General features: G+C 43.4%; 1 protein-coding gene across 1 annotated transcript in view; it reads left to right on the forward strand.

Moving 5' to 3' along the window:
• Positions 1 to 7,258: 7,258 nt before the first annotated feature.
• Positions 7,259 to 13,561, forward strand: part of PDSS2 (decaprenyl diphosphate synthase subunit 2) — a 287,396-nt gene continuing 281,093 nt past the window's right edge. Inside the window, exon 1 of the mRNA XM_036767627.1 lies at positions 7,259 to 7,672. Within this exon, the coding sequence (XP_036623522.1) occupies positions 7,398 to 7,672 (275 nt within the window). The 5' untranslated portion in view covers positions 7,259 to 7,397. The remainder of the gene's footprint in view (positions 7,673 to 13,561) is intronic.

Below are 13,561 nucleotides of genomic sequence, written 5' to 3' on the forward strand. Positions count from 1 at the left end.
CACATTATATAAAAACCAAATGGATGCTTGATCTACATAAAAGGTCATACCATAAGCAAATTAGAAGAGCAGGAAAGTAGATTCTTTTTACAAATAAAGATAGAAGAGTTCATAACCAGAAACAAGTTGTATATAATATATTCACAATTCAATATATAATGTTCTTTTATTACTCTTTGTCTATGAAAATGTTCAGATATTGATATTTGTGAAGTTCACAGTAACATAAAATTTAATTTAAAAAGAGGAGGGATCAAAATGATATCAAGGAAAGGACAATGAGAAATGTGGGAATAGTTCATTTGGAAAAGAAGACTCTTATAACTTATGCTTTCAGCTGCCAAGTCATAATGATCTTCTAGCTCAGTCCTCTTCCAAAGAGACAAATCTACCAGCTTGAGGGAGATAGGAGTTCTGAGCTAATCCCTCTTTAACTGGCAATTGAGGGGTAACTGCTTCCTCAGGCTGTTCTATGGTCTTATCATGTAGCAGCCCAATCAGTTAGCAGTTCATGAGGGAAAGATAGCTCCTTAGTTTCTGATTCCCATTGTCCACAACTTGAGAGCTCATCAGCTCTCAATGTAAGAGGCAGTAGAACCTCACCAAGACGTCATGAATCTATCTGCCTTCCTTCTATCTTGGTTTCTGACTTCTCACTCCCAGAAGCCTCCAAAAACACAATTCCGGAAGTCCATCTTCCATATGTTACCAAATCATAAACTCCAAGTCAGAATCACTTGAGTCTTTAGTCTTCCCAGCAAAGACTCCATGCACAAGGGTGGGAAGCCTGGGAAACTAAGGTGACATCTGCATGATTCCAAGCTGATATCTAGTATGGTTTAGACCAAATCATAGCTCAATCAACATTTTTTAATGGCCTTGTTTTCCCACTGCCTAACATTGACTATTTTCATTTTTTTTTTGGTTACCTATGTCAATTTAGGCAGCTAAGTGGCCCAGTAGATAGTGTACTGAGCCTGTAGTCAGGAAGACCCATCTTCCTGAGTTCAAATCTGGCCTCAGACACTTACTGGCTGTGTGAGCCTCGGCAAGTCACTTAACCCTGGTGCCTCAGTTTCCTCATCTGTAAAATGAGCTGGAGAAGGGAAATGGAAAACCAATCCAGTATCTTTGCCAAGAAAACCCTAAATGGGGTCATGAAGAGTCAAGCACAATTGAAACACAACAACAAAGGTCCATTTGCAGGGTATGAGAGCTACAAAAGGTTTCCTCAACAATAGTAGGGTGAACTCAATATGTCTAAAACAGAACTCATCATCTTTTCCCCTAAACTCAACCCCCTTCTGAACTTCTCTACTATAGCCAAGGGCACCACCATCTTTTCAATCACCCTCAGGCTCATCCTTTACTCCACGTTCTCTCTCATCTCACACACACACACACACACACACACACACACACACACGCACACACACACACAAGTATATCCCATATATATCCCATATACATGCACACAGATATAATACATACACACACACATATGCATACATGTGTGTGTATGTATGTGCGTGCGTGTGTGTGTGTGTATGAGATAACTTGCCAAATCTTTCCATTTTTACCCCTGTATCTTTTACTTGGACTATTTGGGCTAATATGGACTGTGTGCCTGATCTGTGGTAGCGCCTTTGATCTCTCAGACACACTGTACCTCGACCTTAACACAATGATGTCATTTTATTTTTTTAATTTATTTTTTATTTTTAGTTTACAACACTCATTTCCACAAGTTTTTGAATTCCAAATTTTCTCCCCCTCCCTCTCCTCTCCTATCCCCTCCAAGACAGCATGTAATCTGATGTAGGTTCTGCATAAACTTATTATTATTATAAACACATTAAACTTATTTACACAATAGTCAAGTTGTAAAGAATTATAACCAATGGAATGAACATGAGAAAGAAGAAACAAAACCAAAAAAGAAGAAAAAAAAGAGAGAGCAAATAGTTTGCCTCAATCTGCATTCAGATTCCATAATTCTTTCTCTGGATGTGCACAGCTCTTTCCCTCATGAGTCCTTTGGGGCTGTCTTTGAACTTTGTATTGCTGAGAAGAGCCAAGTCTATCAAAGTTAGTCATCACAGATATGGTGTGTCTGTAATTGTGTGTAATGTTCTCCTAGTTCTGCTCCCCTCACTCAGCAGCAGATCACGTAAGTCTGCTCCTCATTTCTTATAGCACAATAGTATTCCATTACCTTCATATACCACAACTTGTTCAGCCATTCCCCAATTGATAAGTATCCCCTTGATTTCCAATTCTTTGCTACCACAAAAAGAGCCACTATAAACATTTTTGTATATACGGGCCCATTTCCCACTTGTGTGATTTCTTTGGGATACAGCCCAAGAAGTGGTATTGCTAGGTCAAAGGGTATGCACATTTTTATAGCCCTTTGGGCATAGTTCCAAATTGCTCTCCAGAATGGCTGGATCAGTTCACAACTCCACCAATAACAGTGTTCCAATTTTCCCACATCTTCTCTAGCATTTATCATTTTCCTGTTTTGTCATGTTAGCCAATCAGACAGGAGAGATGTGGTACCTAAGAATTGTTTTGATTTGCATTTCTCTAATCAATAGTGATTTAGAGCATTTTTTCATATGACTATAGATATCTTTAATTTCTTCCTCTGAAAATTGCCCGTTCATATCATTTGACCATTTATCAATTGGGGAATGACTTGTATTCCTATAAATTTGACTCAGTTCCCTGTATATTTTAGAGATGAGGCCTTTATTGGAGACGCTGGTTGTAAAAATTCTTTCCCAGTTTTCTGCTTCCCTCCTAATCTTTGTTGCATTGGCCATTTTGCATTTCTCCGTCTCATTTGGTCCTAAATTCTTTCCTTCTCCATAAATCTGATAGGTAAACTATTCCTTGCTCTCCCAAACTGCTTACAGTATCAGCCTTTATCTCTAAATCAGGGTGGTCCAAAATAGGCCCACAGGTGATTTATGCAGCCCGCCTACAAGCATAGAAATTTACATAAATGCTTTAGTAAACAAAGCCAAGCTACAGCACAGCTCTCACTAAAATGGCAAATCAAAATATATTGTCTATTGTTTCAATAAAAACCTAAGGTTGGCCAGCCCTGATCTAAATCGTGAACGCACTTTGACTTTATTTTGGTATGTGGTTTAAGATGTTGGTTTATGCCCAGTTTCTGCCATACTATTTTCCAGTTTTCCCAGCAGTTTTTGTGAAATAGTGAGTTCTTAACCCCGAAGCTGGACTCTTCGGGTTTATCGCAATGATGTCATTTTAGTCCTCCTCTAGAAGGAAGGACAACTACCACAAATACCACCACTACCACCACCACCACCACCACCACCATTCTCTCCATCCACAAAAGCAGCACCCTAGTTCAGGCCTCATCTCTCCTCTACTGGACTACTGCAATAGGCTTCTAGTTCATCTCCCTACTTCAAGCCTCTCCCCACTCCAATCTTCCACAAAGATGTCAAAAGGTCCCTTCTTAAGTGCACATTTGAACAGGTCACTCCCTGTTTAATAAACATTGGAGGTTCCCTACATCTTCTAGGATCAAATATAAATTCCTCTCTGGCATTTAAAGTCCTTTACAACCTAACGTTTTCTTTCCTGCCTTATTACATATCTCTCCCCTTTAAGGACTGTATATAGTTCAGTCAGTCTGACCTTACTGTATCTCATACAAGCTATGTATCCCTTCCATGCCTTTGGAACTTACTCTTCCTCAAGGTCATTTCTTAGAAATTTCCTTCAAGACTCCTCCCTAAAGTCATCTTCATGAAGTTTCCTAACGCAACCATCTCCCAGGGTTCTCTCCTCCAAATCACCTGGAATCTATCTCACATCTATTTTTAATTTACATAGATACGTACTTGTTGTTTCCTTGGAAAGAATGTAAGGTCCTTGAAGGCAAGAACTGTTTCACCTTTGTCTTTGAAACAAAGCATCTAGCACTTGGCACAAAGTAGGTGCTAATAAATGTTGGTTCATTGTTTGATTTTATGCTCCTTCCCAGTTACACAGGCCTATTGGTACTCTCCTCAACATCCATTCACCCTCCATCTACTGGTCTTTGATAGAAAAGGTTCTCCTTCCACGTAATCCTTGACTACCTTTACTAATGAGAGACAAATTAGAGGAATGTGTCATCTTCAAGATCAACCAATTAACTAGTATTTAGTGAATGAATGAAAATATTTTATGAGCAAAACATGAATAGAAAAGCACAACAATTCTTAATTTCAAGAACATCATATTCTAATAAGGGGAGACAAGACATATCGAAGGTTTTAGCTGCAAGTTGGATGGAAAGGCCCAGGGCTTCTTATGGTGCAACAGCTTCTTTAATGGCATTTTCACTGAAAATATCATATCCATTTCTGATGCTGAACCATCTGCTAGTGCCAAAGACTTTCTTTTTTCCAGGTCTTTAGTAGCTCTATCTGTTGTGGAAGGAAGGGACGCTTTGCCTGCCTGCATTGTTAGCAGCCAGGTCACATGTCTAAAACAGGTTGCCTCCCTGAAAGATGGCTGCTGGGGCCAGCCTGGAAACAAGGTCAGTGGCCGGTGGCGGTGCTGCTATTCTTGGGGTTCTTAGGTTTACCTTCTCATTGGTGGCAGCAGCAGGTTCCATTTTCCCCAAGAGTTGCTCCCCTCTGACGTGGCTGGGGCGGGAAGTAGGGGTGGTGGTTGAAGATACTGCCTCTTAAACTGTGGGTTGCAACCCCAAATTTGGCAACAGTAAAAGGTTTCTGAATGTGCAAGGCCCAAAAAATAATTCAAAATCAAACAAGTAACGAATCCGTGGTGTTTCTGGCAGTGCTTGCCCATGTTGCACTGTGCAACTTCACTGCAGCCTTGTTTCTGAACACAAGGCATGTATACTTGGCACTGTGCATGCAACACCAACAACACTGTGGAAAAGCAAAAAAGGGTCCAGAGTGGAAAAAGTTGAAGAAGCCCTGGTCTAGGAGGTGCGGTTATTCCCAGCGTTCTTAGACTCAAGGTTCTCAGCTGTCTCCACTGGTGTCTGAGGGGAGGGGATGGTTGGTACAAACTGCCCGGCATATACCACCTCTGGTCGCTCCCGAAGGATGACCTAATGCTTAGTGTCCAGTATGTTCTAGACATTTGGCTAGGTACAAGGAATATCAATATAAAAATGAGAACTTCCTTGCCTTCAAGGATCTTATATTCTGCTAGAGGGGGTACAGGTTACACAGTGGTGGCCAATGAAGGATTTTTGGTCTAGGTCTAGGGCAGTAGATTGCCATGCCCCTTCTACAAGCAATATAAATATTAATTTGATTATTGTTCCCTGAGCAAACAGGAAAAGGGAGGTGGGGTATACAAGGTGGTAATTCAAGTGGCAAAATGCCCAAGCTGGCTAGGCCCTGGAATCTGGGACAGCTAGATGCATGAAGTATGGTCTGGGTATCTGGGACCATCTAGATAGCGAGGGCTGGGGTAAGAACTACTGTCTTACCGAGCCTCAAATCTGGGCAGCACTGACTCAGGCAAAGTTTCAAAGCTGTGAGGGAACCCCAAGAATTGTGGGGTCAACAGCTGAAAGAAGGCAAGATGCACCCACTGGTTAGCCCCTGGTGTCCTAATGGACAACAGCTTGGGATGAAAAGAGCCTTTGGGTTTCTTCTGTTATCTAGCAGACTAGTAGGATTATGAGGCATGAGGAGAGAATATGGGAACCATAGGACAACGTACAGGACATAGCCCCTGTTGTTTCTGTTAATGATAACTCACTAAACCATGACTTAAGAGTTATGGGGACACCTTTTTGCCATGCCTGGGCTCGCAGAAGTGTTGACACAGGTGAGGGAGAAGCAGGGTATGCTGACTTCATGAAAGGTCTGCTTAGGTGGAGACTTCCAGTGGGAAACAAGTTGCATGTATTAACACCTTCCGTTTCTCCTTTCCAAGTTCCTTCTGAGGTTACTCCAGGCATATCAATCTCTGTCTCCTTTCTTCCCTCCCTTTTGGACCTGGCCCAGCCTTCATTTCATGAATTTGCTGAGGCCTCCGGCCTGATTCCCTCTGTGAGTTTCTGGCTTTGATCTGGGCCCAGCTTTGTTTATTCTTCTGGATCCCTTCCCTGAATGAAAACCCTATTCTTCTCCAGCTGTGTTATCTCCCTCTGGGGTTGCAAGTTATTCCTAATAACTGGCACAGGGGGCAGCTAGGTGGTACGGTGGATAGAGCACCAGGCCTGGAGTCAGGAAGACCTGAGTTCAAATCCAGCCTCACAGACTTGCTAGCTGTGTGATCCTGGGCAAGTCACTTAACCTCTCTCTGCCTGTTTCCTCTTCTGTAAAGTGGGGATCATAATAGCACCTAACTCCAGGGTTGTTGCGAGGATCCATGGTAAACGCCATATAAATATGTGTGCTGTTCAGTCCTGTTTGACTGTTTATGATCTCATCTAGGGTTTTCTTGGCAAAGATACTGAAGAGGTTTTCCTTCTCCAGTTCATTTTGTAAATGAGGCCACCCAGCTACCCCACATAAACATAAGCCATCATTATTATTAATAGAGCCTCACTTCCTGGTTTGCTGTGAAGATCCAACAAGACTACTGTAAAGTGCTGAGCCTCCACCCGGGACATAGCAAGCCCCACATAAACATTAGCTATTGAGATTGTCAGTGTGACCCCAGACCAGTCGCTTGACCTCTGTTTGGCTCATCTGAAAAATGAGGATAATAAAGAAACTTTATTCTGAAAGTTGTTATAAAGATTCATTGACAAGTAAAGGACAGTACCGTATGAATGTTAGTTATTTATTATTACTGAGCTGGTGGTTCTTACTTTAACCTCCCTAGGCTTCAATCTCCTCAACGTAAAAAAAGGAGGGGTTGGTTCTAGATCTAAGATTCTGTAATCTTGAAAAAGCCTGAGAGCACCATTTCTTGGAGCCTAGAATATGGACTCAAAGAACTTGGGGTAAAAATCTTGCTCTATTACTTACCATTTGCGTGACCTTGGACGAGTCACTTAATTAATCTCTCTGGCCCTTAATTTTTAAAAAATTAAGTTTAATTCAGAAACAAAAGGCCCTCCCTGCCCGGACAGCCTGAAGCTGGTCCCGGGAAGGCATTTCCGAATAGCGAGGGGTACCCGCTAGCCCGCAGCATCCTGAGGACAGAGGGGCGGGGCCTGGTCACGGCCCGCCCCGCCCCCTTTACGACAGGCCGGATTGCGGCGCCCAAGATGGCAGCGCCCAGGGCACCGGCAGCTGCCCCTGCGGCTCAGGCACCCGCGCCAAGGCGGAGGTGCTGACCCGACCCACGGCTGACCTGTGCTCTCCCGGGCCCGTCCCTCAGCCTGAGCCTTTGACCCCTCCCCGCCCCCCCGTCCTGCTAGCGCCGGAGCCATGAGCCTGCGGGAGCTGCTGCGCCGGCCCAGCTGCCCCGTAGCCCCGGGCGCCCTGTGGCGGACGCTCCCGCGGTCGCCCCCCGCGCCCCGGCGGAGCCTCTTCTCGGGATCCCCGAGCCACTGGAACCAGGTGGTGTCCGAAGCGGAGAAGATTGTGGGCTACCCGACCTCGTTCATGAGCCTGCGCTGCCTCCTGAGCGACGAGCTCAGCAACATAGCCATGCAGGTGCGCAAGCTGGTCGGGACGCGGCACCCGCTGCTCTACACGGCCAGGTGAGCCCGCCCGCGCGCGCGCCCCGCCCCGGCGCCCCGCCGTGCCGCCCCGCGCTCCCGACGCGCACCTGGGGCCGCTCCGCCGCGCGCTGCTTCTTCCAGGCGCCCGTCTCCAGCCCTCCCCGGGCCAGGAGGGTATGCGTGCCCGTCCTTGCAGTGCACACCCCGCCGCGCATCCGGGAGCCGGCTAGGGAAAGGAAAAGACACGCCGTCCTCCTTCGCTGTTAGTGCCTTCCGTCCGAGACCGCCTCCAGTGTATTCTGCTTGTACAGGGCTCTTTGCGCGTTCTCTCCCTTCCGTTCTCTCCTCCCCCCTCCCTCCCCCTTAGATTGTGAGCTCCTCGAGAGCAGGGACTGGTTTTTTGCCTTTCTTTGAATCTCCAGCGCTTTGCAAACTGTCTGGCGCGTTGTCCAGCCCCGTCCGACATGCTGACCACGCTGGGGGTTTTCTTGACGAAGATACCGCAGTGGTTTGCCATTTCCTTTTCCAGATCATTTTACAAATGAGGAAATTGAGGCAAACAAGGTTAAGTGACTTGCCCACGGTCGCACAGCGAATAAGTGTCTGAGGTCGAATTTGAACTCAGCTCTAAGTCACCTAGCCACGTCCTGTTCGCGCCTTCACATGATAGGTGCTGATTGATCAGACTGGGTGGAGCGACTGATTTTGGAAATTCTGTTCCTCTGGACTTTGCTGGAGGGAGCCACGCCTCGAAGCTTTCCTCAGCCCTCTGGGCTGAAAGTGGCCCTTAATCCCGGCTGGTTGACTTGATGGCGGCGGGAATCCTGTTCCTTCAGGGCCTTGCCTAGAAGGCCATTCCGCGAAGCCTTTCCAGCCATCTCCGCTGAAAAAGATCCCCGTCTCCTAAAAATGTCCAGGAACGTTCTTTCTGGACCTCGCTTATTCCGTGTGTTGTGCTTATTTGTGTGCATTTGAGACCTGCCAGGTCAGGCTGTCTGGGAAGGAATTGTAGACAAGTTTCGGAAGATTAATGGCTCCAACATGAGCTGTGGGCAGGAACCCTGTTTGTGCTTGTCTTTCTATCCCCAGTGCTTCACACAGGGCCTGGAACATAGTAAAGGCTTAAAAAAATATTTACTGAATTGAATTTGTCCTAAACTTTCCAAAATATTACATGCGGCCCCCTTCCCCCAATTGAGGGTTTGGAGAAGATTAAGGAGAGAGGAGGAGAATGAAGCACATCAGGCAATTCCTTTTATCGCCAACAACCCCAGTTATCAGTTCCTCAGACCGGTTAGACTTGGAGTCTGGTCTTAACTGTCTCATTTTACAGATGGGGAAGTTGAGTCCCAGAGGGTTGGTAAGAGAGGTAACATACTTCTGTTAGATCAGAATTACTTTCACTCAAGTTCCCCACCAATGATTCATCATGGTTTGAAAAAAATCTTGAGTTCTCAAAAGAAGAACCAGTGGAGTACACACTCTATGAAGTCCTACCAAGCTGGGAAGGGTGCATGGATTTTATGTATTCCATGTGAAGGACAGATTAAACCGTAGACACATCACCAGGAAGTTGGCAGCAAACTGGATTTTTCTGCCATGGCCTCTCAAGAAGACTGTCTGCCAAGATATAGACTGGCTGGCATATGCATGGGTAGGGAGAGTACACACATTAATTACTACTACTGCTGCTGCTGCTGGGGCTTTAAAGTTTGCAAAGTGCTTTACATATGTTCTCTCTCTTGATCCCCACAACTTTTGACGTAGGTGCTGTTATTAGCACTCCCCTTTTACTGGTGAGGAAACTGAGGCACAGAAAGGTTACATGACTTGCTCAGGGTCTGAGGTTGAATTTGAACTCAGCTGTTCTTGACACCAAGTCCTGTGCATTATCAACACTGCCTAGGTGCCTATGACATCAGAAGTGCTTGAAGTAAAAATACATGGGAAGGGGGTAAGATAAACTAGAAATATGTGTAGGGTTTGCACAGGGATCTGGGTTTGTTAGCTCAACCTCCTGGAAGGGGTTCTCTTTTTTTTCCTGGGCCTTTTTAAGAATGCATTACCTCTGGAAGTGAGGCCCTTTCTGGATCTGCAGCTCTGTAGCTCTGACTTGGGTTGGGGGTCAAGTTTTGTTCAAGGCCCTGCCCAGGGAATTTGTGGTGCTTGAAGTGGAGGTCTGACACAGTCAATGTTAAGTATCTTCGTGGGAACCAGCCATTTGGATTGTATGTCAGACCTCCTGTTTTTAGGCCCATTTTCATCTATTTGATGAATTTGTAATTTGATTACAACAGTTATTGAAAATTCTCCCTCATAATTTGATTTTCTAGTCACCTCCAAAATTGTAAGTTCTTTGAAGATGGCAACCAGAATAAGAGTAACTCTCTACTACTACTACTACTAATAATAATAATATCCATTAATATGTCCCTTTATGGTTAGTGATTCCCGTACAAATGCGCACTTAAGTGCTCACCTGAATTTTAGAACATAAAACCCTGTAAAGGTAGATCGTGTCAGTATTATTACTGTTTTACAGAAGAGAAAATCAAGGCTTAGGAAGGTTTCCCGTGTTATTTATTTTATTTTTGCCCCATCTTATATGGCTAGCATGTCCCAAGCCAAGACTAGAACTCGGTTCTTCTCCTGCAGCCCTTTCCTCCGTGGCAGTCTGTCTCTCTTTTATTTTTGTACTTGTCTGTGTTTCCGGCACAATATAGATATTTAACAACAATAGAGGCAGTGTGATATAAGGGATAGAGAGCTGTCCTTGAAGCCAGCAAGACTTGGATTTAGGTCCCATCACTGACATACTGCCTCTGTGACCCTGGACAGGTCACTTGATCTCTTAATGCTCTAGGCAACTCTCTAAGACAGACCTGAGCAGCCTGAGGAAACCTTTACATTTTTTGCAGTTTGTGCAAGCCTGCTGTAAGACTATAATAAGTTGTTTAGAAGGAAGGTGCTGACCTACACTGATAAGGGGAGTTTCCAGTTCTGGAAGGTCCCTCTACCAGTGAAATCACAGGTTCATTCCGTGTCATTTAATAGTATCATAGATTTAAAGCTGGAAGGAAACCTAGAGATCACTAGTCCAGTACTATCATGGGGAAACTGAGGTCACAGAGGATAAATGAGTTGCCCGAAAACACACAGGTCCAATGTGACACAGCCTAGGTTCAGACTCAAGCCAAACCCTGACTCCACATGTTGGAGTTTGTAGTTAACTCCAAACCTAGCACTCTTCTAGCTGTACCATGCAGTTTCTTTGTTGCATGTCATTACAAATACTACCTTAATGGTGAAAAGGTCTGTATTTTCACATGCTCACATACCCCTTTTACCGGTGTAAATGGAAGCTCCCTCTAAAGTTCTGTGAGTTGCTATGGTCCAGAAAGTTATCATTGGATTGTCTATCAAACTTCCTAGTGATGAGCCTCCTTGTCTATTGCTAGGTTGGTCTTTGCACTTATATAGTCAGTGACTGAGCCTGTACTTCAAGCCTGGCCAGCTTGGTATAGGACCTGCCTGCCACAGTTTGTTCTTGACTGGTATAGTCTTTAAGAACTCAGGGTTACTGCAGTGCCATGATAAGGCAGCCCAATAAAACTTTAGTGGAGAAACCTTCATTTGACTCTCTGGAGTCAAAGATATTACTTATTGAATTGCTTACTGCTGAGAATTACTTCTTATGACTGTGTCAAGAAGAAAGACAAGAGAAACTTAATCAAGGAGCTATTTTTTAAATTTATTTTTTTCAACTTACAAATTTATTTTCTTTCCCTCTCACTCCCTACCCCTTTGGGTGGGTGGGTGGGAACATTCACCGTAACAGAGAAGTATAACCAAGCTCAACAAATTCCCTCATTGGCCTTATATATAATCTTGCACTCTGAATCTGTCAATTCTCTGTCAGGAGGTGGATGGTCGCTGTGTAGATCAGAGTTCTTACAACTTTCAGAGTTATTTGTTTTTTACAGTTAGTTGCATATGAAGTGTTCTGATTCTGCTCATCTCATTCTTCATCAGTGTATACAAGTCTTCACAATTGTTTATAATATTGGTCTTGTAAATTGTTCTGATTCTGCTTGCTTCATGCATCAGTTTATACAAGTCTAATCAAGGAGTTAAATGATTTCATCAAATAAGATATATATGTGTGTGTATATATAGTTATCCCTCCCACATTGCAGCTTTCTCTATTGAGGTTTCAAAATATCACAGGTTGGCATAAGAAATTCAATGGGAATTTTTTTGGGGAGGAAGGAGTTTTGTGGAAGCCACAGATGATGCAGAAAAAGTTTAGAAACTTAGAAATGCAAAAAAAAAAGTATGGTCTTGTATAATATCAACACATAATATCAACACATTTTATCTTTCAGTACCATAATAATTCAGACTTCTTCTATAGTATGAAGTGAAGGGAGGGACAAAAATTTTTACAAGGATTTTAAGATCACCCGAGTACGAGGAGGGCCAGGGCACCTTTAACCCACACGATGTAGAAGGGATAACTGTAACTAGTCTTTTTATGTTATGGCTAATAAGAAGAATCCTCGTTGAACAAACTCAACAGGAAATTAGAACTGTTTCACGCTTTTTGAGTTTTACATTAGAAGAGTAGGAAAATCTGGCATTGGGTCAATTTAGGAACATTCTGTTCATGGGGACTGAGGAGGTAGCAGTGGTTGTGGTGGAATGATGAAGGAGGTAGTTTAGCAGGAGAGGATGGGTCCTATCATGTCACAGTTCCTAGCTCTGTGCCTTGTCCCATAGTCTTCTCTTCCTCCTGAGCCCTGCCACTTTCTCCATTGGAGCGTGGTAGTAGGGAGATAGTGAAACTTGTTTTAGCCTAGAAATGAAGTTTCCTTTGTGTGGCTTTCGCACAGAATGAGTTAGAGATTGGTTTTGCTAACTAGCGGGGAGAAATAAAACAGCCCAAAATTGGGGATTTTGACATTAATATTTAGAATGCCATAAAGACTTGGACAAGCTGTTTTTAGAACAGTCAGCTCATTGTATGAGGACATGAGCAGTATTTTTTGTTTAGTAGAAAACACATGGGACTAGGAATCAGCAGACCTGAGTTCTAGTCCTGGCTCCGCCATTACTTTGCTGGGCGATTTTGGCAAGTTTCTTCTGTGTGCATCAGGTTCCTCATTTGATGAGTTGTGAAGGTTAGACTAGCTTACCTCTGACTTCATTCCAATGGTCAACTTTCACCTTCATGTATACTCCATCTGTACTTCATGTATACTTCATCTATACTCCAGACTCACAGGGAAGTTCTTTCAAAATAAATATCTGAAACCTAGAAGACACCTGCAGAATTTTTTGCAGAGCATGTCAAGCTTCATTAGAATATTTTTGATAGCATTTAAAGACTTATACCAAGAAGCATTAATACCAAAATGTTTCAATTATAGCAAGTGGTTCACTTTCATCAGCAGGGATTTATGAGTTGCATCTCTTTCCATTTATAAAAGTTTAATAGAATTACTCAAAATCAGGTCAGGAAGACACTAATTGTTGAACAGGATATGATGTATAGTTCAGAGTAAAACATTACTGACATGTTATGAATTACTCAAGTGACATACTCTCAGGTAGTGGGAACCATCAGAGAATATCCAGTGAAATACAAAGTGAAGTAACAGCAGCATATCATGAAATTTAACTAGTATGTATTTTTTAGATTAGAAAGCAATGTATTCTCTAAATTGTCATCAATGGTATCTTCAGAGCTTAGACTCACTTTCCTAGTATAAATCAGTTTCTCATCTAGATGGATTTAAATAAGGTTGACAGGGTAAAAATCTGATACCCATCAAATTTAGATAACATAGGAGCACAGTTTTAATTATTTTCACAAGAGTGGTTTTGGGAACTTTCAGGAAAATGACATTTATTAAACTAAACTAGTAT

Source organism: Trichosurus vulpecula, chromosome 7 (genome assembly GCF_011100635.1).
Source record: "Trichosurus vulpecula isolate mTriVul1 chromosome 7, mTriVul1.pri, whole genome shotgun sequence".
Lineage (NCBI taxonomy): Eukaryota > Metazoa > Chordata > Mammalia > Diprotodontia > Phalangeridae > Trichosurus > Trichosurus vulpecula.